Source organism: Neoarius graeffei, chromosome 8 (assembly GCF_027579695.1).
Source record: "Neoarius graeffei isolate fNeoGra1 chromosome 8, fNeoGra1.pri, whole genome shotgun sequence".
Classification (NCBI taxonomy): Eukaryota; Metazoa; Chordata; class Actinopteri; order Siluriformes; family Ariidae; genus Neoarius; species Neoarius graeffei.
In genome coordinates, this window is record NC_083576.1 from 50,426,013 (window position 1) to 50,450,845 (window position 24,833).

General features: G+C 38.8%; 1 protein-coding gene across 2 annotated transcripts in view; it reads left to right on the top strand.

Annotated features, from left to right (window-relative positions):
* Nucleotides 1-24,833, top strand: part of fgf13a (fibroblast growth factor 13a) — a 146,370-nt gene that overhangs the window by 96,385 nt on the left and 25,152 nt on the right. For both annotated transcript variants that reach the window (XM_060926927.1, XM_060926926.1), the window contains exon 3: nt 20,974-21,077. In XM_060926927.1, coding sequence (XP_060782910.1) covers nt 20,974-21,077 — 104 coding nt within the window. The remainder of the gene's footprint in view (nt 1-20,973; nt 21,078-24,833) is intronic.

Consider the following 24,833-nt stretch of genomic DNA (forward strand, 5'->3'; position numbering starts at 1 on the left):
TCCAGGTCTGTAGTGTGAAATGTTCTCAGCTGTGTTTTTGTTTAAAAATGTTTTCCAAATTGTAGCTGTGTTTAATTCATATCCAGAAAAATATATATTCCAATATAATATACTCAGCATAAACATTTTAAATAGATTCTATATTTTTGGTCCATCCATGACATATTACTAAAGTAGCCTATTTACTGTTATTGATGTGGGGCACTTGCTGTTAGCCAATTCACTTTCTCGTACCAGGAGAGCTGAAAGGAACGAGTATTATTCCCTACCTTTTTCACCAAGTCAATTTGAGGCGTTGGTCTACCCTGTTCTTTAATTTTAATTTTTTCCTCGAAAGGAAGACTGGCAAATGGCTTCGCCAAAATTAAATCAGCAATGCTTGGCATCCGTGCGCAGCTTTCTTGCTAGCTGCCTAGCCCCCTCAAGTTCAAGTTCAGTCACTCAAATAAACGAAATTTCTGGAACTAAGATAGCAAACTTGACAACATTATATTTACACTTTATTTACAATGAAAATATATACAAACTAAAAAAGCTGGTAGAAACCGTATGTAATGAATGAAATCGAAATGTAAGCTGATCTCTTACAATACACCACAGCACTTGCGAATCCGCATGGGACTGAACTGAAATTCACCGCTGCCTGTCTATATTTGAAACGAGCTGTCAATCAAAGCAAATATCCGGCCACTTTCACCAATCACCAGTCTCCTCACGGAAACTGCCATGTCCCTCCCATGTGAGGCTGGGAGTCCATAGGCGGGCATTTTCGCAGTATTTGTCCAATAACCATCTTGCATTTTGATATTGAAAAGCGCATAGCTCCCAAATGCCATTGAAGTCCACTGAGGCTGGGACTCCGTGGGCGGGCGTTTTCGCAGTATTTGTCCAATAATCGTCTTGCATTTTGATATTGAAAAGCGCATAGCTCCCAAATGCCATTGAAGTCCACTGAGGCTGGGAGTCCATGGGACTCCGTGGGCGGGCGTTTTCACAGTATTTGTCCAATAATCGTCTTGCATTTTGATATTGAAAAGCGCATAGCTCCCAAATGCCATTGAAGTCCACTGAGGCTGGGCTGCATCGCGCTGTCACGAGGGGGAAAAACTCACGCACACATTAGGCAAACTGGGGAAAGTTATAACGGAATGATTTCGCACTGTAGTTGGGTTGAGCACATATATTTCTAAGATTCTGGATCTGAAATAGCAATGTTATAAGGTCGTCTATAACATAAGCCTAGCGCAATTCATCCTACACGATGTTCGTCATTTTTAGAGGAGGCTGAGCTTCCCTCGTTGTCTTAGAGCAATCGCCCGTGTGTGGTAGACAGCTAAAATAACAACAACTGTCCAAATGTTTTTGGATATTGCTCTATATCAGCCCCTTCACCAAAACAGATCACACTGACAAATATAAATGATCTGGCAAAATTGGCTCCTTCTGTGCTGTAGTTGTGCATTAAATGTTGCAAACTATGGATTAAATTAGGTAATAAAACATCCTCTATTTAATCAGCTGCTTTACAGATGCAACACAAATGGTGCCTAATTATAAGTTAATGACAAAAGCCACTTCAAAACAAATTTAAATATTGTATTCTATAAGGTTAGTTTTGATGTAACATCCATCATGTGGCTCTCTGCTGTTTGATCACATCTGCTATAATAGGTCCTTGCAAATTTCACATAAAGTTTTGGTTAAGAGACTTTCTGCATGAATCCAGGCTATATCCACAAAGCACGGTTCCTCAAGTTCAGTACTGGAGGCTTACTGGAGTGAGTTTCAACTTTTTCCTGCTCCCAACACTTGAAGCTTTGTGTGGCAGTGGGACTCAAGGACTGGAGTTGAGAATCCAGGCACAGAGGGCACATCAGCATCATTTTAAACCCTAAAATAAGAAATAGAACAGCTACCACCCTTGTGGATATCTGGGGACCAGACAAATAATTACTGTAAGCGGGCCATTTGTTACTGCAAGCCATCACTAAAGAGCACAGCCAACCATATGTTGCTTTTTTTTTTTTAAATCACTACTGAAAGCACAGTGAAAGCCAATCTGACTGGGCCATAAGAAAATCCTGACAATGTCTGCATCTTTTTTGTAAACCATTCTTCAGTTATTCAAAAACAAATCAACTATGGCCATGGAAAATATTGTGAGATTTGCATCAATAAATAAACCAGAAGCATTTAAATATTAGCTAACTGTTAATAGGTTTCTTTATTCTAGCTAACTAGTCAGCTATATTACTTAGCTAGCAAACAAGAAGATTGGTAGTTAGTTCTCTTTTAATGTTAGTCACCTGGCACTGCTCGAGTTCACTTGTTAATTACTTCATCATGATTGTAATTATTATATTAAACATTTAAGATAGATGGTGAAATACATTTCAGTAAACCGAAGTTAAGGGAAATGCTTTATTGCTTGGTCAGAAATGCAAGCACATTGACAGTCTGATCAGCAAGCTAAAGGCCATTTTCGATGATGTGTGCCTTACAGGAAGCTTGTTCAGTATCTGTTTCAAGACTGAATGTAAAAGCGTCTGGTCTCCAAAGCTAGTTATGAAGCTAAAGAGCATATAAAAGGCCTCCTAATGGCAGCTAACATTAACTGTTGATGCTTCCAAGTATGATACAAATGTGAATTGAGAAAATACTACCATCCTGTATTTATTACAGGAAGTTCCATTTGTGTGTCTGGTCTTAGGGTTAATAACTTTTAAAAGGTCTCACACTGACAAGGTTGATTCTTCCAAAAACAAATGTGAATATACTATTTGGAAAATACAGTATTATCATACTTTTAACCTTTTAGCATTACTGCTTGATAACCAGCACATACAGTCTGCTAGAATACAGATGATAGCTAGTAAGCTAACGAATACAGCTGACTAGTGTGCTATAGCATGCACTAGCATCTATTTATAGTTGGATAATATTTATATACTTCATCTAGCAAACATCAGTATATATCAATTTTTATTGTTATTTACAGGTATGAAATTAGTTTTTTTAACAAACAACAAAAATACTTATAAAGTGTTCATGGCAAAAGAGTTCTGAGTGCTACATATACAACATGTAAATACATATGATTGGACAATAAGAGATACTAAGATGAAGGTCTAAATAGATGAATCTTAAGTTTTGTTTTGAAAAGAGAAAGGAAGTCACAAGATCTAATGTCTATGGGTAATGTGTTCCAGAGGTGAGGCACAGCTACAGCAAAAAAAAAAGATAGCCATACATCTTGAGATGGTAATTCACCAACTTTAAAAGAACAGCATTTGAAGATCTAAGTGTTCTTGTCGGGACATAGAGCTGTAGAGCATCACTGACATAACCAGGCGCAAGACCATGCAACCCTTTGAAGGCCAGAAGTAGAATCTTGAAGTAAATGCATTTCTCTACTGCTAACCAATGAAACTGCTTATGTACTGGACTGATATGGTCAAATTTACATATATACATCAGAAGCCAAGCAGCAGCATTAAGACCCCGTTGAAGATTCAGAAGTTCATACTTTGGTTTGCCAAAGAGACACGCATTGTACGAGTCAACCTTCAATGTCATGAAAGCATGAATAAGGATCTCTGTTGAGTTGAATGACAAAAACGTCCTGATACATTCAATATTTCGTCGATGGAAGAAAGCACCCTTGCGCACAGCATTGATCTGTAATGACATTGACATAGTTCTATCAAAGATGGCACCAATATTCCTGACTGAGATTGATGGAGCGATGACTTCATCACCAAAGATGATGATAAATTAACGTTGAAAGAAATGCAAATGCATTATTGGTCATTTTCAAAATGGTCCAATCAGACCTTTTTTTTTCTTTCTTTTCACAAGTAGCTTATACCTCTCTGTGACACAGCCTCAACGCCAATATTCACAATGCCTTTCTGCATTTTCTTAGTAATATTATTTTACCTTATTATGCTCAGGTTATTTTGAATGTATATAATATGAATATGATTGATATTTTATCATGTTTAACTTTGAGTAAAAAGTGTAAATACAACTTGATCCAAACTTCACTGCACTTTTGTTGAAAAAGCAGAATTTCCATTTGAAGAAAGCATTTAAAATTTATTATCAGCTAAAAATGAGTGAAGTTGATTCCAGTGAAATAATTCATTAAGTTAGTTTCTACAATGAACTGTATTCATGAATTTAATATGATCTCAACTGAAAAGCTTGAAAGCTTGATGGGGACCATGAACAAGATGTAATTGGCAATATTTTACAAATATAGGATTGTAAAATATAAAATATATATTTTACAAATCCTATATTTGTAAAATATTGCCAATTACATCTTGTTCATGGTCCCCATCAAGCTTTCAAGCTTTTCAGTTGAGATCATATTAAATAGCACCAGGGTTATATGAGTTGAACCAATGAGTGAAAAGAGTGAAGAGATATCTTACTGAAAGTCAGTTGTTTCCATCCTTAGCTCTGATTACGTTTATGTTTGGAGCAAAGCAAACACTCATCTTAGTCACTAAATGTCATGTTTGGCTTCTTTATTGCATTATGTCTCTTTCCGCTGAGAACTTAATTTGATTTCCAATCAATGTGTCTGGACTGGAGACCTTTTCTTCCGTTAACCTGAAATCCAATTAGTGTTAACTTGTCTTTTTCACCTTTTCTAATGTCATGGTGTACATCCACATAATTAGTTCTGTCATATGTGTGAGAAGGTCTAAAAACAAATAAAGTATTAGCAAGTCAAAGTCCCTTCCATGCCAGGATCTGGTCTTCCCAGACAGTCTCCTGTCCCAATACTAACCAACTCTTTAAAGTGCATATCCTGGACCAAATTCGTTTTTTTTTATATGAAAGAATGTCCCTTTACACACTCATCCAGAAGGGTAATTTTGCACAAGGCCATCTGTCTACAGCAGAAAAAAAATAAAATAACAAAACATGTCTGGAAAAATCCCAAGGGAGTCTGGAGCCAGATTCGTGACGTCACCTGCAGAAGCGCCAGCAGGCTGCAAGAGCTTGCACAGTTTCAGTGCACAGCCTGTGTAGACCAAGTTTAGCAGCTAGCAATTTTGCATTGAAATATGGAATTGTCGCCTGAGTGCAATGTTACTTTACCTTTGGATGAAGAATGTAAGGTTGCTACACCCTCCTACGATACATCTGTTAACCATTTTTAATAATTACGTGATAACGTTGAAGAAATTTGCAGAAAACCACCAAGTCGTTTTCTCATAAACAAACCAATACTGACATAGGATTCAGAGGGAGGCATCCCGCATGTGATGTCACGAAAATCAATGTTTCCCGGGAAATCCAAATGCCAAGTTTTTTCAGAGGCTGACCAATTCGCCTCAAATGGCTTGATTTCAACTGAATTTTTTCTGGTATTGCGCAAGGTAAAAAAATTGCACAAAATGCAAAATGTGACAGATATTTGACCAAAGTTTAATATAAAATAGGAGAATTGCATTGATCTTGCTCCTGAATTTACCCGTGATATGCACTTTAAGGCGTATGGGTGCAGCGCCAATCTCTGTTTCCACAGCCCTCGGCCTCTCACCTATACAGCTAGGGTTACAGTGGGGGGCTGGTCCTCTGGTAACCATGAGAGTTTGACTTCCCTCCTCGCATCTGTATTGCAGTGTGCCTTGCCAGATGGCAGTAGGTACTATTTTTATGATGGTCTTTGGTATGACCTGACCGTGAGTAGAACTTGCAATCTCCCGGTCGAGAGGCGGACACGCTAACCACTAGGCCAGCTCGTGGTAAAAGTGTTAGCAAATATCTCATTTCATCTCATTATCTGTAGCCGCTTTATCCTGTTCTACAGGGTCGCAGGCAAGCTGGAGCCTATCCCAGCTGACTACGGGCGAAAGGCGGGGTACACCCTGGACAAGTCGCCAGGTCATCACAGGGCTGACACATAGACACAGACAACCATTCACACCTACGGTCAATTTAGAGTCGCCAGTTAACCTAACCTGCATGTCTTTGGGGGAAACCGGAGCACCCGGAGGAAACCCACGCGGACATGGGGAGAACATGAAAACTCCGCACAGAAAGGCCATCGTTGGCCACGGGGCTCGAACCCGGACCTTCTTGCTGTGAGGTGACAGCACTAACCACTACACCACGGTGCCGCCCATATATATATACACACACATACACACCTGTGTATATATATATATATATATATATACACACACACACATATATATATATATATATATATATATATATATATATATATATATATATATATATATATATACATATATACACACACACACACTTGTGTGAAACTTGTAATTTTAGAAATTTTTTTCTTATAAGACATTGTAAATATTTGCCAGTTTGCAAATAAACTATGAAATATGGTCCAGATAATGTGGCAATTGGACCTGTAAGCTGTAATTTATGTTATTTTTACTGTAGTCAACTTGCACATACTGTTTTCATCTTTAGAAGATGCAGGTATCATTTTTCTATGGGAGAGAGAAAGAGAAAAGGGTAATGTTAGCTCTTTCACCAGAGGAATATATTATTATTATTTATTATTATACATACGGGCCACTTTTCCCATGGAATAAAAACATGTATTCTATTACCTTCTAATGGGTTTATTGATGGCATGCAATATTGTTATCATATCGCTTATCCTCCATGTTTTACACCACTCTCCCCAATGGAGAATGAGCATGTAATATTGTTATAATATTGCACGTTATCAAGACAACACGACATCACACATCGGAGGTCATGTGAAGATCCAATGACAACTTTTCTGCTGCGCATGTGCACAATCATTTCTTTGTCGGCCAGGAGAGAGAGAAGACGCTGTTAATTCAGTGCTCGGATTAAGCACTGAACAAATAAACTGAAAACTGTAACTGAAGATGTGTTGAACACCCGAAAGGCTACCAAAACTTGATTAAATGTTCTTCTCGCATATTTACAAGAGAAAAACATACCAATGGACATCAAAAAACTGGAAAAGAGACATGTCGGAGATGTAAAACTTCCGCTAGCAAGTGACTGACAGTTTGTACACAAACATGGCCGCAAGGTATGCTTCATTAAAGCAGAAGATTTAAAGAGAAAGACGCGCTGAACACCCGAAAGGCTACCAAAACTTCATTAAATGTTCTTGCATATTTACAAGAGAAAAACATACCAACGGACATCAAAAAACTGGAAAAGAGACACGTCAGAGATGTAAAACTTCTGCTAGCAAGTGACTGACAGTTTGTACACAAACATGGCTGCAAGGTATGCTTCGTTAAAGTGGAAGATTTAAATAGAAAGACGCGCTGAACACCTGAATAGCTACCAAAACTTCACTGGATATTCTTCACGCATATTTATAAGAGAAAAACATACCAACGGACATCGAAAAAGTGGAAAAGAGAGCAATAGCGGAAATATTATCAAAGTTCTACTTGGAGGTGCGGAAAAGTGTCAGCAAAACCTTTTTGTTTTGAACATCTGCAATGTAACATTAACTCTGACCAAAAATAACTTTGAACTTGAACTGTCAACCTGGATATAAATTGTATAGAAGTTGGGTTGTTGTTCAGGCTTTTTGGACTTGGACCATTTTTATTGTTAGAACTTTGACTTTGTACATTGGATTGACAGAACACTGAATTACATTCGATTAGAGTCAGCATTCAATATTGGTAAATAACACCCCCCGTTCTTAACTTTTTGGAAAATCTATAATTGTTCCATCGAATGTGTATGTATAATAATAATAATATTGACTGGCATTTTTCATGGTCTATCAGATATATTCCATTCAGCTAGCATGTAGCATATAGAGCCCAAAGTACAGTTGAATTGATATATTTAGCTGTGTAAATATTTGGTTATGAATTTCATTGCATACAATTAAAAATTTTAAAGGAAAAAAAAAGTTTTTTAAGAAATAAAAATGAGATTTTACAGCACTTTATACCACTGCACATTGTTGCCATATGGCAACAATTTCCCATCTACCCCCTTTATTTATTTTTTTATTTGGGGGAAAAATGTCTTTATTTAAGTCATATTAAGTAATAAAACTATATTAAAACGTGCATGTATTGGCAACATTTCATGCAGTAGGCGGTTAACATTATTTGGAATCATATATTGTGCAGGGCGGCACGGTGGTGTAGTGGTTAGCGCTGTCGCCTCACAGCAAGAAGGTCCTGGGTTCGAGCCCCGGGGCCGGCGAGGGCCTTTCTGTGCGGAGTTTGCATGTTCTCCCCGTGTCCGCGTGGGTTTCCTCCGGGTGCTCCGGTTTCCCCCACAGTCCAAAGACATGCAGGTTAGGTTAACTGGTGACTCTAAATTGACCGTAGGTGTGAATGTGAGTGTGAATGGTTGTCTGTGTCTATGTGTCAGCCCTGTGATGACCTGGCGACTTGTCCAGGGTGTACCCCGCCTTTCGCCCATAGTCAGCTGGGATAGGCTCCAGCTTGCCTGCGACCCTGTAGAAGGATAAAGCGGCTAGAGATAATGAGATGAGATGAGATATATTGTGCAGCTGTTAAAGATTTTGAAATCAGTCCAGTTTTGATTTATTCAATTACAGTATTGGAGATAGAGGATGAGTGTGTCATATCCCTTCACTGTTTTTGTGTAGATGCATGTCTGAGCTACAGGAGGAAGCATGTGGCAGTTTTGTTTTGTACTTGCTCTTTGGAGATCCTGCTATATTTGTGCTCAGGTGCTCTATTAGCTGCAGGTAATTGACTCTTTCTTCAAAAAGAAAACCAAAGCCATGGCAATCCCTCCAGAATGAGAGGGGTGCACCTGAGTCCTTTTGGTGTGTGTGGGTGTGTGTATGTGTTATTGTGTTGTGTATTTTATTTTAAAATAAAACAATAAATCTTGACTCGTACTGGTTTTGTTGATGTACTAGCACATATTACTAATCCCTTTATAACTGGGTTTCCAGCTTGTTAATATTCTTAGACTCCGACCTATTTGTACTAGCATGAGCATATGTGTTTGATTGAGACTATAAAGCACTTCTGTAAGTTGTTTTGGATCTGCCAAATACTGTAAATTTAAGTCATTCAGCATGAGAGCTGTCACTGCTAGCTGGCAACTGCTGCTATGAAACAACCACACCCAACACAGCTCATTCATTTTTGAGAATGTCTTTCCTCCCCGTCTGTGGAGATTCGCCTCTCTGAAGTGCATGCCAGACAGATGAGTGATCTCTGCAGGTGGAATTAGGCACAGCTGAGACAAGCTCTTGATGTGGGATTAGTGAAGCAGGTTGAGGCTGAAAAGGGGAAGAGCTTCACCCAGTTGTCCTAACACTAGCCTGGGTGGAGATGCTGCATGAAGCCACAGTGTGCAAGAGCAGCACTGCTGAAGTCATCACTCCACATCAAATATTAACCAGTCCTGTTCATCTCGCTGATGAAATCTATGGGGGGAAAAATGCAGGGTGCAACCCAACATAAAGTGCTGCTACAGAGAGGAGACATTAGAGATGAACTGATGGATTTGGTCCTGAAAAGGATTATTTATTTGTGCTTCACATGACATGAATTACTGACAAGCAAATAGACATGCCTCCTTGTTCTGATTGGTTGCCGTTTTTTGATTCATGCCTTTGTAACGTCGCACCTGGATTATTGTAACTCTCTTTTGTACCGTATTCCCCAGTATCAAGTCAACTGCCTACAACATATCACGAACGCTGCTGCACGTGTAGTATGCCTGGTGCCCAAGTTCGACCATATCACACCAGTTCTTATTGATCTTCACTGGTTACCGGTATTATTTAGAATCCGGTACAAAATACTTCTGCTTGTGCACCACTGTATATATGGGACTGCTCCAGTCTATCTGAAGTCTTTGCTCTCTCACAGTCAATCATCGTACAACCTACGATCAAGTAAAACTATGGTATTAGCTCTTCCGAAGACAAACTAAGACCTTTGGCGACAAGGCATTTGCTCATGCAGGCCCAGAACTGTGGAACACTTTACCACCCCTCATCTGAGGGATAAAGGGATTAAATGACTTCAAGCAGGCCCTAAAAACACATTTCTTTCATCTTGCATACCAGTTGTAACTTGGATAATTTTTTATATAGAACTTGTTTTACGTATTTATTTATTTTTTATTTACTTTTGTTTTGTGAATGTATCAGCACTTTAGAATATGTATCATAGTTTTAGCGCTTTATAAATAAATATTATTTTATTATTATTATTTTGACAGCTGCCAGAACATGAGGAGATATTCACTAAGCATTACAAAAGATGATAGGTTTTAATGTTTTTATTCAAATAGTTTCACCTTGTTATCCCCCCAGCATATGATGCGGGGGGATATAGCTATTGCTCTGTCCGTCTGTCCATCCGTCTGACTGTCCATCTGTCTGTCCGTCTGTGAACATTTTAGTTCCCGGAGCATAACTGTCACGGTGTAGGCACTTATGGATGTAATCGCAAAAAAGCGACAAGGAATAGACCGTGTCAGAGCCAAAACGTGAGACAATAATCAGAGTCGTAGAAGTAGCAAGGGTCGGGTGATCGGCAAACAGCGTTAAAGGGAATAGACAAAAAGCGTAAACAGAAAAGCAAGAATCAGAAGAATGAGAGTCAGTTGGAAAATAACAAGGCTTGTTATGAACTGTAGAAGGCAGACTGATATTTCGCCTTGAAGTGGAGTGAGTGAGAGGTTTATATAGGCAGGGGGACTAATTGGAATAATGAGTGACAGATGATCTCAATAGAGATCTTGCATGTGACGTCACAGCCGATCCAGATTGTGACAGATGCCATCGTGTCGGTCAAACGCCATATTCCGCCTTCTACTTCTACTTCTGGTTCTACTTCTGCTTTTACTTCTACCTTTTCTTCTGGAAAACCCTACTATATACAATTCTACTACAACGGCTGTGGCTACAAGCTCTCCCTGCACGGTTTTTATGTTTTTTGTGTGTATTTTTGCGTGTTGTTCGTCTGTACCGGACTTCAATATCCACTACAACCGTATGGACTTACTGGACATTGGTTTCCAGCAGAAAATGACGGTTTGTAGCGATTTCCATCGCATGCACAACATTCCGGACGAGAAAAAAAAACAAAACATTCCGGACGAGACCAGATTGCGAGACCAGCGGGGTCTCCGTGGATTGTTATCGGAAGCAAAGTGAAGGAGGCGGCGCCGGGAGCCGAAGCAAAAGCGAGGCTACAGGCAGAGCCAGCCTGTTGACTAAGCTCAGAAAACAGCTACTCAAACCTCAACTGCCAAGCCTCTACCTCTCCAACGCCAGATCCATGTAAACAACACGGACGATTTGGAATTACCTTATTCTATAATCGGCTGGTCAGTGCTATACTCAATACTTAAGTGACTTACCCATCCAGTGAGGATCATTTTCTTGTTTACAAGATGCCACATCTGAGTCGCTGACAAATCCTGAATTTCTGTAAAGATAACTGTCCAGAGATTTATAAGCACGCAGTGCTTCACCACTGAACAGCGAGGGAAAGTTGATGAGGTAATCATACACGTCCGGGTATTCCACTGGCAGTTCAAAATCCGGTCGTGAAAACTCCGTCCGGTAAGCCATAAGGGTCACAAATCTGTAGATCGTTTATTTTAGACATATATCTAGTTATCTGTTCATTAGAAAAATGAGCCGTGTAGTCCGTCGGTTGAAATTGATCCATTCTGTACACGAGTGCAGCAGTATTCAGCGGTGTTTTTGACCGACACGATGGCGGTTGTGTACTTTCCGGTCACGTGACTGCAAGATCTCTATAGTCAGGAGACAGAGGGCGCTGTGAGTTGTGGGAAGTGTACCGGTAGTCCATGGTGTCCATGTTTGTAGTTTGGACAGGTTCAGTGGGTTTACTGACAATAACTTAAAAACTATTAGGAATTTTTTTTTTTTTATGAAACCTGACAGTTATGTTAAGTGACTAGAGGAGTTGTGCCTTTTGACATTTTGGGATTTCTGTGATTTTTATTTTTTCTGTATTTCCATGGCAACCAATTCTACTTAGGAAAATTTGGAGTGGGGTTTCATGTGGGGGCCGGGAGGATATGTCATCTCCTAATGACTCTTGTTTTTTTGTTTGTTTTTGTTTTTTAAATAATTTATTTAAGTTTAGCTCATGTCATACATCTGACAGTGGACAAGTCAAGAAAGTACTCAACAACAAAAACAACAACAGCAATGACATTTCCAATCATAAATAAATGAACTATTGTCTTGTGGGCTATTGTGCCATGTATATTGCAAAGTATGCAATTCATAGAAAGTACTGTAACAATACAGTACAAAAAAAACTTGATACAGGTGGCTAGTTTGCTAAATTTAGCTATACATAGTGTGTGAGAGTAACAGCAGTGGTGGTTTTTAAGAGTTCAAGGAGAAACCTGGCTGGCAAACAGAATCTTGACAAACAGAGAAGTCATAGATAATAATAGAGTTTACAGAATGAGATTTTCTGCTGCTGATGTTGCATGGGTGTTTAAATGATAAAATTATATATTGACTGCATTTTTCGCAATACTTTTAAATACATAAATGTAAACGATATATATGAAAGAGTTACTGTTCAGCACTCCAGTTGTTAACATTTAATGGCACATGAGATCAGGGCAATAATGTTATTTCTGTTATATAAAGCTCTTAGGTTAGAATGTTATATAATCTGTGATAGACACACATGGTAATGTCTTCGTATTTTTTTAGAATCTGATGCTCGTCTTTGAATGTTCTCTGCATGCCAGCACAGCCTTGGGTAGCTGGCTGCTCTACTTTCCCCCCCTGGCACATGGAGACAGTGTGAAAGGGAGAGATTGTTAGCTTTTTGGCTTATGGCATGGAGGACAGACAAAGGTGCAAGGCAATTTGGCAGGTTCAGTGGTTCCAGGCAGGCAGAACTCCAGCATGGCTCACTAACTCTATTCAGCTGAGTTTGAAAAGACAGAGAAGAAGTATCAAAGAGTGTGTGTGCGCGCGCGCATACACACACACATAAAAAAAGCCAAGTTCACTTTTCAGCATTGGTTTGAATTCATTTGCCTGCAAAGAAAGGGACAGATCCTGAAGAAAATACCATCCAGCTAAGAAAATACTGAATTAGATTAGTGGTCCATATGACATTTTTATAACATACATCACTTCAACAAGTTTGGCGGGTATTAACCAGTATTCCTTTTTTATTATTTTTTTTAAAATAGCCTTTAACTGTTAGTCTTATCAATATTGCATTTTGAATGTACAATACCAGTCAAAAGTTTGGACACACCTTCTAATTCAATGTTTTTTCTTTATTTTTATTAATTAAAAAAAAACCACTTCATGTCTTCAATTAATGATGGATGTAATTTCTCGTTCCTTAGTTGAACATTTCTTGACATAATATGGATGACTACGCTTGTGGAATAGGGCTATTTACTGTATTTTTATTATTTACTAATTACTGTTTGATCTCAAATGGATTCAGAAGGCAAGAAATTGCACTAATTAACTTTTGATGAGGCACAACTGTTAATTGAAACGCATTCCAGGTAATTACCTCATGAAGCTGGTTAAGATAATGCCAATAGTGTGCAAAGTGTCATCAAGGTAAACACTGGCTACTTTGAAGAATCTAAAATATGAAGCATTTTGTTTAACATTTTTTTGTTTATCACATAATTGTTATAGGCAGCAGGGTGGTGTAGTGGTTAGCACTGTTGCTTCACAGCAAGAAGGTTCTGGGTTTGAGCCCAGTGGCCGATGGGGGTCTTTCCATGTGGAGTTTGCATATTCTCCCTGTGTCTGTGTGGGTTTTCTCTGGGTGCTCCAGTTTCCCCCACAGTCCAAAAGCATGCAGGTTAGGCTAATTGGTGGCTCTAAATTGACAGTAGGTGTGAATGTGAGTTGTTGTTTGTCTCTGTGTGTCAGCCCTGCGACGATCCGGTGACTTGTCCAGGGTGTACCCTGCCTCTCACCCATAGTCAGCTGGGATGGGCTCCAGCTTGCCCACGACCCTGCACAGATAAGCGATTACTGATAACGGATGGACATAATTCCATATATATTACTTCATAGTTTTGATGTCTTCAGTATTGTTCTACAATGTAGAAAATAGTCAACATACAGAAAACCTATGAATGAGTAGCTGTGTTCACTTTTGAATGGTGCTATACATAGCATTCTGCAGGCATTTTCAGATGTTTATAAGCATAAAACCTGTTGTTTATTATGATGATGATGATATAATAAGTAATAAGCTACACTGTACTTTTACATACTGACGTACTAACTTTTAGCTAAGTGTAAGCTACAGGTTGCTGAAAAATATTGTTTTAAAAGGTAAATAATTGTAGATTTTGGGCTCTTTATTTTTATTTGAAATCTTATTATTTATATTAACTCATTCCTTACGGAATACTTCAATTTTTTTCAGTCACGTTTTGACGGAATACTTTTTGTGAAAATCATCAATTTAATAGGTACATTCAGTTAAATGTCTCTATCTCCATAACAAATTATTTTAGAGGTAGAAAAGTATACATTTACCGAGTCCTTGAAACCTATCCTTTCTAAATATGGAATTATTTTTGTATAATTCTGAAGTAGGTAGGTTTCACAAGCATCAGTCATAATATTATTTTATAATATTATAATACTTTAATAATATTATAGCAGTTTATCCCTGCTATAATAAACCTTCCCTACGCGTGACTTCTGGGGTTTCCCGATAATTATAATATCCAAATGTGGTCTATGTGCAGTCCTCTACAGCTCTGATTGGTCAAATTCATGTGCACTGCTTTATTATGGGAGTTTCTGAGGGAATTCTGTATGACATCACCAAAGCCGATAGTACCGGCTTTCCGTAGGGAATGGGAAAATTCGCCGAGCCGCTGTCAGCGGCTTGCCGTAGGGAATGAGTTAATATTTGCTAGTCTCACTAAAGCAGAGACCCTTTTAAGTTGTGATAGAAATGTATATTTGGCATGCTTAAACTGGTACAGGCTGGTCTGATTGCTACTTGTTCTTGAAACTGGTGCAGGCTGTTTTGATTGTTACTTGTTTTGGTTAAGTTAAATCCTTGAGCTTTATCTTTGCTCGCACATTCTGCTCTCTGCTTAACCGTCTGGGGTCTGAGGGTATTTTCTGGCACTCTCGTCATTTTGGCATGCTCTGAATTTGTTGTCAATTTTAACAAATCTAAGCAGTATTTATTCATAGGACTTTTTTGGTATTCAATACAAGTTCAGCTACAATAATATCTATGTAGTATGTATGTCATGATTGTACTTTTTAAAAAATAACAGATGAAGATGTTGTAAAATGCAGTTTTAGAACTGTGTTGGAATGTGTGAAAAAACATTACCTTACCCATTGTGATAAACTGTTTTGGTCACTTGAGGTGATTCTGTTCAGTCTTAGGAATGTATCAAGCACAAAAACTTAGATCTGCTCCATTGATTTGGACCATTAACTGGCCATCAAAATGTTTTATGTCCTATTGTTTTGGGATAAAGGGTTGGTAGTGGAAGAGGTATTCAATGTGAAGAGTAAAAAATTCCATTCTATTCAATGAGAAGAGTGAAAACCCCTCCCACTGCCAACTCTTAATCCCATCAGGTCAAATGATCAAAATGGTTCGTCACAATGGGTAAGGTCATTTTTTCACATTCCAATACAGTTCTAAAACTGCTTTTTACAACAGCTTCATTTATCTGTTGTTGTTTTTTTTTTTGGGGGGGGGGGTAAGTTTTACTCTATTCAGTTTGTCTTGAAATTAACTCTTGTACTATTTTACTCAGTTCAGAGCCTCAACCAACTCTGTTACACAATTGCTCTGTAATTTTGCTCCCACTCCAACTCCAAATTTTACTCTCTAAACTCAAAATAGATCAAAATGAACTATTTTTGAGGAAAATACGTTTAACTCTGGAAAAATTGCTCAGTCATTTTTCCTGTGTATGCACTACAGTGCACACATAAGAGGGTCTGGGATAACAATAAGCTTACCATCAGGACCAAAATGAAAGTATATCAATCTTGTGTACTAAGCACACTGCTTTATGGCAGTGAAGCATGGACACTATATTCTCACCAAGAATGGAGGCTGAACACCTTCCATTTATGCTGCCTTTTAAGGATTCTTGGACTGACATGGAAGGACATGTCCAACAAAGCTGTCCTGGATACAGCTAGCATGGCAGGCATGTATGACATACATGTGCTGTGCATACAGAAGGCTCTGCTGGCTTGGGCATATCAGACGTATACAGGATGGTAAAATCCCGAAAGACATGCTTTATGGCCTGCTTGTAAAAGGAACCAGGCCTCGTGGTAGACCAAAAGTGAGATACAGGGATGTCTGCAAGAACGATCTGTCTGCAGGTAACACTGACTGCGATTCCTGGGAGACTTTAGTTATGGACGGCATGCAATGGAAGCAGATAGTGAGAAACTATAACATGAATAGTGAGAGAAAAAGAGAAGAAATGCGGTTAAGAAAGAACGAAGCTGAGGGTGTGCACAGAGTGTACTACTGTACCTCTGCGTGGTTTCACCTGTGCAAATTGCGGCAAAACATGTGGTTCGCAGATAGGACTTTTCAGCCACAACAGGCACTGCATGCCCTAACCTGGCACATTTTCCATTGTCTCTTGAGACAGAACGCAGCCAACTTGAGTTGATCTTCAGCTGGATCAAATCGAAGTTCAAAATGACACCGCTCATCATCAGTGTCACAGTTCTCAAGATCCAGTGAACCACTGAAATTGAATCGCTGTCCTGAATCATGAATTGAATCATGATTTATACTTTACACTTTCCTATGTGCCCGCTGCCAAATAATATTATCTTTTTAAAATTACCTAAATTAGAGGAAACATAATCATGATTCATGATGAATCATGCATTGAATTGCTGTCCTGAAAATGAATCGCTGTCCTGAATCATCCGAAGCGCCATCTCACAAATCCGCATGCCATCTCGCAACAAGTTTTACCTCCAAACAGGTAGCCTAAACTATCCTGTTTTATCCTGTTTACAGTGGGCGTTTGCATCACAAAAGAGAGACCAATCGAAACCAAAAGAGTGAAAGTGATTGTCATGCCGTTACCATGTGAATAGTCTTTTGAATGAATGCGTAAGTGGGAGCTTAGCGCTCCGACTCTGGTGTGACTGAGTAAGATGACAAGTTTTATGTTTCCTCTAATTTAGGTAATTTTAAAAAGATAATATTATTTGGCAGCGGGCACATAGGAAAGTGTAAAGTATAAAGTTTCTGTCAATATGCTTATCATGCTTGTATGTTAAAAACTTGCAAAGATATTTATCTAAATACATGACCTACTCATTCTAAACCTGCTGAGCTTTGCTGGCGAAGCTGCCAACCACAGAGGGTTAATGAAAATTATGTTGACTGATAATATATTTTCTTCTTTTCATAAGACTATGATCCTGATGGGTGATGTAATGGTGCATAATGTCTTTCTTTTTCCATATAATAATTTAGTCTATACCAGTGATGTAATGCTTCATTACCCATTTATGTTATATTTAGATAACTTAGCTTCGTCATTTAAGTCATCATCATCCAATCACATAGGTACAACACACACTTGAATGTGAATATTTACTCATGTTTGTCCTACAATAAACTGAGAAACATCTCTGAGCAACTGTGTCTGTGTCAGTGACCTTTTGCTCCTGGATCGATCCGTGAGGCAGAATCTTCCAGATATCCATGAGACAGAATCTCTTAGGCAGTAGAGGTCTACATTCCTAGATCATACTTAGTCAATCCAACCTCCTTCAATACAGACAGATCAAAACCAAACAAGTGGATATCTGCTCCTGTACTTTATTTAAATTACCAAAAGTACATAAAACATAAAAAGCATATGTTATATATATATATATATACACACACACACACACACTTGAAATATACTGTAACTCAACATTGTAGCCTTCAACCTCGATTGAACCACACCTAGAAAACAGGAAGTGCTATTTTGTGTGTATTTTGCTAGGATACATACACTTTCAGTATCATATGCTTGGTAGTAAACTTAAACTTAACAAAGTCCAGAGAAAATAGATATGGAGGGTAGACAAGGAAAAACAGAGCCCCATGCCAATATTCAAAATACAGAAAATTACATATTAACAATAAATTTCCATTGCCTAAGAAGTCTTGACACACACCAATCCCAAATGAAACATCTTTGAAATTAACCCTATTTGTTTTAAATCTCATGGCCATTATGAATTTATGAAAATATCAAATCCAAATGGAATAATTATTTAATGTTTTGTAATTAGTGTTTGCATATGTCTTTTCATTATAAAATAGTATAACAATTTATTTTTAAATTATACTTGAAAGCAAATTTTGTTTTTAAGTCTGCTTAAATTACTATAGTGTGTGCCATGCTGCAAAAAAAGTATATAACAAGTATAGTTTATTCATGAATGTAAACTAAATTTGAACTAAAAACAACATATTTCACAGTCATATGTTTATTAAAAAAAGTATGATCAAGATATATGTGCTAGGATCTGATTTCAGTATACTAGTGCATCTCAAAAAATTAGAATATTGTGAAAAAGTTCAATATTTTCCATCAGTTATTTAAGAAAGTGAAAATGTTGTATATTATAGACTCATTACACAAACTAAAATGTTTCAAGCATTTTTCTATTTCAATTTTAATCAGTATGGCATACAGTACAAAAACATAAAAAAAAACCCATCTCAAAATATGAGAATATTTAATTTCGAGTTTGAGTAAAACAGTATGAACACAGTGTATCTCTTGGTCTAGTTCAGTACACACAACCACAATCATGGGGAATACTGCTGACTTGACTGTTGTCCAGAAGATGATCATCAACACCCCCCACAAGGAGGGTAAGCCACAAAAGGTCATTGCTGAAAAGGGTGGATGGAAAAAGTGCACAAGCAACAGGGATGGCCGCAGTCTTGAGAGGATTGTCAAGAAAAGTTGATTCAAGAACTTGGGAGAGCTTCACAAGGAGCGGACTGAGGCTGGTGTCAGTGTATCAAGACCCATCACGAACAGACATCTTCAAGAAAGGGGATACAACTTTCTCATTCCTAATATCAAGCTACTCCTGAGCCAGAGACAATGTCAGAAGTGTCTTATCTGGGCTAAGGAGAGAAAGAAATGGACTGTTGCTCAGTGGTCCAAAGTCCTCTTTTCAGATGAAAGTACATTTTGCATTTAATTTGGAAATCATGGTTCTAGAGTCTGGAGGAAGAGTGGAGAGGCACAGAATCCAAGGTGTTTGAAGCCCAATGTGAAGTTACCACAGTCTGTGATGATTTGGGGTGCCATGTCATCTGCTGGTGTTGGTCCACTGTATTTTATCAAGCCCAAAGTCAACACAGCCATCTACCAGGAGATTTTAGAGCACTTCATGCTTCCATCTGCTGACGAGCTTTTTGGAGATGCTGATTTCCTTTTCCAGCAGGACTTAGCACCTACCCACAGTGCCAAAACTACTACCAAATGGTTTGCTGACCATGATATTACTGTGTTTGATTGGCCAGCCAACTTGCCTGACCTGAACCCCATAGAGAATCTATGGGGTAATGTCAAGAGGAAGATGAGAAACACCGACCCAAAAATACAGATACGCTGAAGGCCACTATCAAAGCAACCTGGGCTTCAATAACACCTCAGTAGTACCACAGATTGATCACCTCCATGCCACACCGCAGTGGTACAGTAATTCATGGTAAAGGAGCCCCAACCAAGTATTGAGTGTATAAATGAATATACTTTTCAGAAGTTAGACATTTCTGTATTGTAAATCATTTTTTGATTGATCTTAGGGAATATTCTAATAATTTGAGATACTGGATTTCTGATTTTCATGAGCTATAAGCCATAATCCTCAAAATTAAAACAAAAAAGGCTTTAAATATTTCACTTTACATGTAATGAATATAGAATATATGAAAGTTTACCTTTTTTAATTAAATTATGAAAAAAAGGAACTTTTTCATGGTATTCTAATTTTTTGAGATGCACTAGTATTTACAAAATGCTTTGTGAAATATCAGTATATTTTAAATACACTTAAGTGCATTCATTTTTTAATTTGGTTATAAGGATTATATTTGAATAAAATGCAAGAGATGTATTTTTCTCAGACTTCATGGGCACAACACTACATGTTACAGGCACCAAAATACTTCTTAAAAATACTTGTTAATATAAATGAAATGTTTATCAATGCGCCAACAAGACAATATGAGTTTGAAATCAACAGAAAAGTATTTTGAAAAGGACTTTTGTATATGACATGGCTCAGTATATGGCATGTGGCAGTGTTACAGTATAACAGATGTCACAAAAAATGCAAAATCTTGGCGAACAATCTGGTAGAGTTTGAACAGATATATTCAGAGGAATGTGTGTGGGGTGTTTGCTTGGATGGATGTGCGTGTTTTCTTCTTTTCTTTCTTATTATTAATATATTAATGCCCACAATTTGACTACTTGTTCTAATTGTGATAATACAGTGACATCTGTGAAATATCACACACCAAATGTCTTGTTGCTTTAAATTAATTTTCTCTGTCGTTGTTCACTAAAGGGTGTGTAAACTTTTTGCTCTCTTCTGCACATGAAGACTGTAGATTAAATGAACGAGAAAGATTTGGTGAACAGACCTGTACCACTGTATTGTACACAAGCTCATGGGAATAAGATGAAAAATGGAAAAAAAATATCTCTTACTGTTTTTTTTTTGAGTGGGCATGTAGCCTTCCCTGAGTTGAATGTCAATATGGATGGCAGCATTTGCTAATTACTCAGTCTGTTTGTGTTACAGCCTCCTGAACACTTCTGTACTGAGAGCTACATGGACACAGACTGTACTGTTGGAAGTGTGCTATTTTTAATCGTTCTTTATGTAAATTGGTTAATGCGTGTCTCTGTGTGTCTCCTGTCCAGCCATGTTCAACCTCATCCCAGTGGGTCTGCGAGTGGTAGCCATCCAGGGCGTCCAGACCAAACTGTACCTGGCCATGAACAGTGAAGGCTACCTGTATACATCAGTAAGTAGCCTCTAAAATAAGAGACATGTATTAGTACTGTAGAAGAAGAGTATGCAATGTTCTTCCACAGGAAGTCTCACTTGTGTAAAAATAAATGTACAAAAAACACAGACAGCATGTACGTCAACAACATTTTAGGTGATACACTTTAGCCTCCTGTTAACAGACACCACAAACATGCACACGCAAAACCAACATATATTATACATACAGTATCTCTGCTTTGACAACATTCATCACTCCTGAGTGGTTACATAAATTATTCTGCAAATGTCAAATGTAGGGCGGCATGGTGGTGTAGTGGTTAGCGCTGTCGTCTCACAGCAAGAAGGTCCTGGGTTTGAGCCCCGTGGCCGACGAGGGCCTTTCTGTGTGGAGTTTGCATGTTCTCCCCGTGTCCGCGTGGGTTTCCTCCGGGTGCTCCGGTTTCCCCCACAGTCCAAAGACATGCAGGTTAGGTTAACTGGTGACTCTAAATTGGCCATAGGTGTTAGTGTGAATGGTTGTCTGTGTCTATGGCCCTGTTTACATTATGTCGAATCAGCGGATCATCAGATTAACGTTCTTAAAATGATTCGCGTATACACTAAAACCGTTAGCCGTGCACACAGCAACGCCAATACACGGATACGCTAATCACATGACTTTAGACGGCATGTAACATGATCCCAGTGCATTTCAGATGGCACGTAACATGATCCCAGTGCATTTAGGGCATGCGCAAGGCTCACCACTTGCAAGTAGAAGGATGGCAAGCCTAAAGACCTATTTTTCATGGAGGTTCTGAAGATTCAGAATGCGAGCCTCGTTGTCCATGTTGTTTTCCATGCTGTATTTCTGTCAACAAATAGCAGGAAGTGAAGTCTGCGAGTCGCGTCACATGACCAACGTGGCATGACCAACGCCAGCGAATCAGGAAGGTGGATGTCACAGTGACGTTGTCCAATGACAACGTCAGCTAGAGCTCAGCACAGCGTATCCGCGTATTCTCAGTGTTTACACAGCACCGGACCAGACACGATCTGGATTGAATACGTGGACCCTGGCGGATTCCCGTTTCCAGGCGTTTTAATGTAAACGGACAGTGCATCCGCGAAGAAAACGAGACAGATACGGTCTAATGTAAACTTGGCCTCAGTGTCAGCCCTGTGATAACCTGGCGACTTGTCCAGGGTGTACCCCGCCTTTCGCCCGTAGTCAGCTGGGATAGGCTCCAGCTTGCCTGCGACCCTGTAGAACAGGATAAAGCGGCTACAGATAATGAGATGAGATGTCAAATGTACCAGCACCTGCGTACTTGCACACGGACTCCCATAAACACTCGCTCACTTCATTACGCATTTACATCACTGTAAAAATATATGATGCATGTTCTACTGATTACTCCTTCATGCCATATGGAGCACTGAAGACTGTACAACTGGGCTTGTAAATCAGAATATGGATGCACTCCCTAACAACCTCAAATGCTTCAAGAATCAGTCATACGAATGCATTCTGCCCTAAGGTATTTAATGTTGATGGCACACAATACTTTTCTAGTTTGGGACGTGAGTGTTGTTTATTAACTCATGTTTGCCCATGTTCCTGTTTTGCTCCCTTTAAAGCCTGATGTATGGTTGGCTTCTGAGAAACAAGGGGGAGGGAGTAGCAAACAGGAATATGAATATCTTAAGCACACTTTGAACAGAGCAAAAGTTGGCTCTCTGGCACTAGCACTAGTTGCTATGGTGATTTAAACATGAACCATTCCCTACCACATTTTCATGAAGATCTCCACACACTCTCGATTTCTCTTACAACAGGAAATGATTGGCATCATGCATCTATACGATTGCTGACTGTCACTAACAAGATCATCTGGAACAATTTTGTGAACGAGGCAGCTGACTCTGCACGCCTGATTAAAACGTGTTCAGCATAAATAATACAATCAGCTGCCTGCATCCTGCAAAGAACTTCCTGCAACTATTGTGGGTGTACCTGGAGAAAATGACAGCAAGCCATGACTCTAACAAGACTCAAGTAGAGAGAGAGAGTTTCTAAGAAAAGATCTCCAGATGACTGCTGTTTACTGCAGTGGCTTATCCTTACCACGTACGCACACTATTTCCTTCTTCTCCGACATTTAATAAACATCCTCCATATGATACATCTTCAGAGCGATGAAGCAGATGAGCTTGAAAATGCAGCGGAGCATAACCAGCTCACATATTACTGTATAAGGAAACAGGCGTGAGGACTCCTTACACTGATCTAATTATAGCACCAGTGCATCTCTTACAAATTCTATAACACACTTTAATGGAGCTGGAGATGCTTGATGCTTTGATGCTATTTCTATTAAATGCTATGCAGTGTATTGTGACTCATCTCTGAATTTTGAATGATAAAGCAGTGTACAAAGATTTTTAAAAGTATGTACTACATAAATGGGCTAGCAGAGATGGAATAAAACACACACACACACACACACACACAGAGAGAGAGAGAGAGAGAGAGAGAGAGAGAGAGAGAATACTTAACTCCACTCACCACCAGTCCTCTCTTCCAACTATGTGCTTTTTAATGACGCGAGCCACAGTGTGGGTGATTAAATTGTATGCACAGACATGCTCATTAAATTGAATAAAGACACTCTAATCTCCACAACTACAACATTACACCAGGACAACCCTGTGTTAGGTACAGACAGGCTGTATTTACCTGACAGCTGTGTAGCAAGCAAATGAATTAGACAATTACATAGGCGTTTATGCTTTATTATGACTTGAAACAATAAAACGAGGGGTGAAGATACACACAAAGATTTGAAAATTTGGTCAGTGTCTGTTTATAATCCTCAAAGGATATATACAATCAATGGCCACTTTATTAGGTACACCCATCCCCCTGCTGTTTTATGCAGTTATCTAATCAACCAATCTCTTGACAGCAGCACAATGCATAAAATCACGCAGAAACAAATCAAGAGCTTCAGTTAATGCTCACTTCAAACATCAGAATGGGAAAAATTGTGATCTCTGTGATGTTCGCTGTGGGATGGGTGTGGGTGCCAGATGGACTGGTTTGAGTATTTCAGAAACTGCTGATCTCCTGGGGTTTTCACACAGAACAGTCTCTAGAGTTTACAGAGAATGGTGCGGGGGACACACACACAAAAAATAAAAATAAAAATAAAATAAATAAAACAACCACTGAGTGAGCAACAGTTCTGTGGGTGGAAACATCTTTTTAATAAGAGAGGTCAGAGGAAAATGGCCAGATTGGTTTGAGCTGCCAGGAAGGATATAGCAACTCTTTCCAACCATGGTCTTAGCTGGCAACAGCAGAAGACCACCTTGGGTTCCACTCCTGTTAGTGAAGAACAGGAATCTTAGAATCAAGAACAAGTTCCTATTAAAGTGGCCAGTGAGTCTCTCTCTCTCTCTCTCTCTCTCTCTCTCTCTCTCATATATATATATATATATATATATATATATATATATATATATGAGAGAGAGAGAAAACAAGCTCAATTTGCATTTCAAGTACTGTTCAGCATCTACTGTGTCTTGTATATTTAATGTAATTTGGCAAGCAATTACCTGATGAAGCCAGTGAGTAAGAACTATGATATTTGATGCGTTGACAACAAATTATTGTGGATTGTGGAGTTTTATTTACTCCCTGATGTAGGTCTGAGATAATCAGTTGCTCTGTGGGTAGAGAGCTTTCAAATGGCTTGAGAGGGAGAAAATTTATATACGTTTTTTG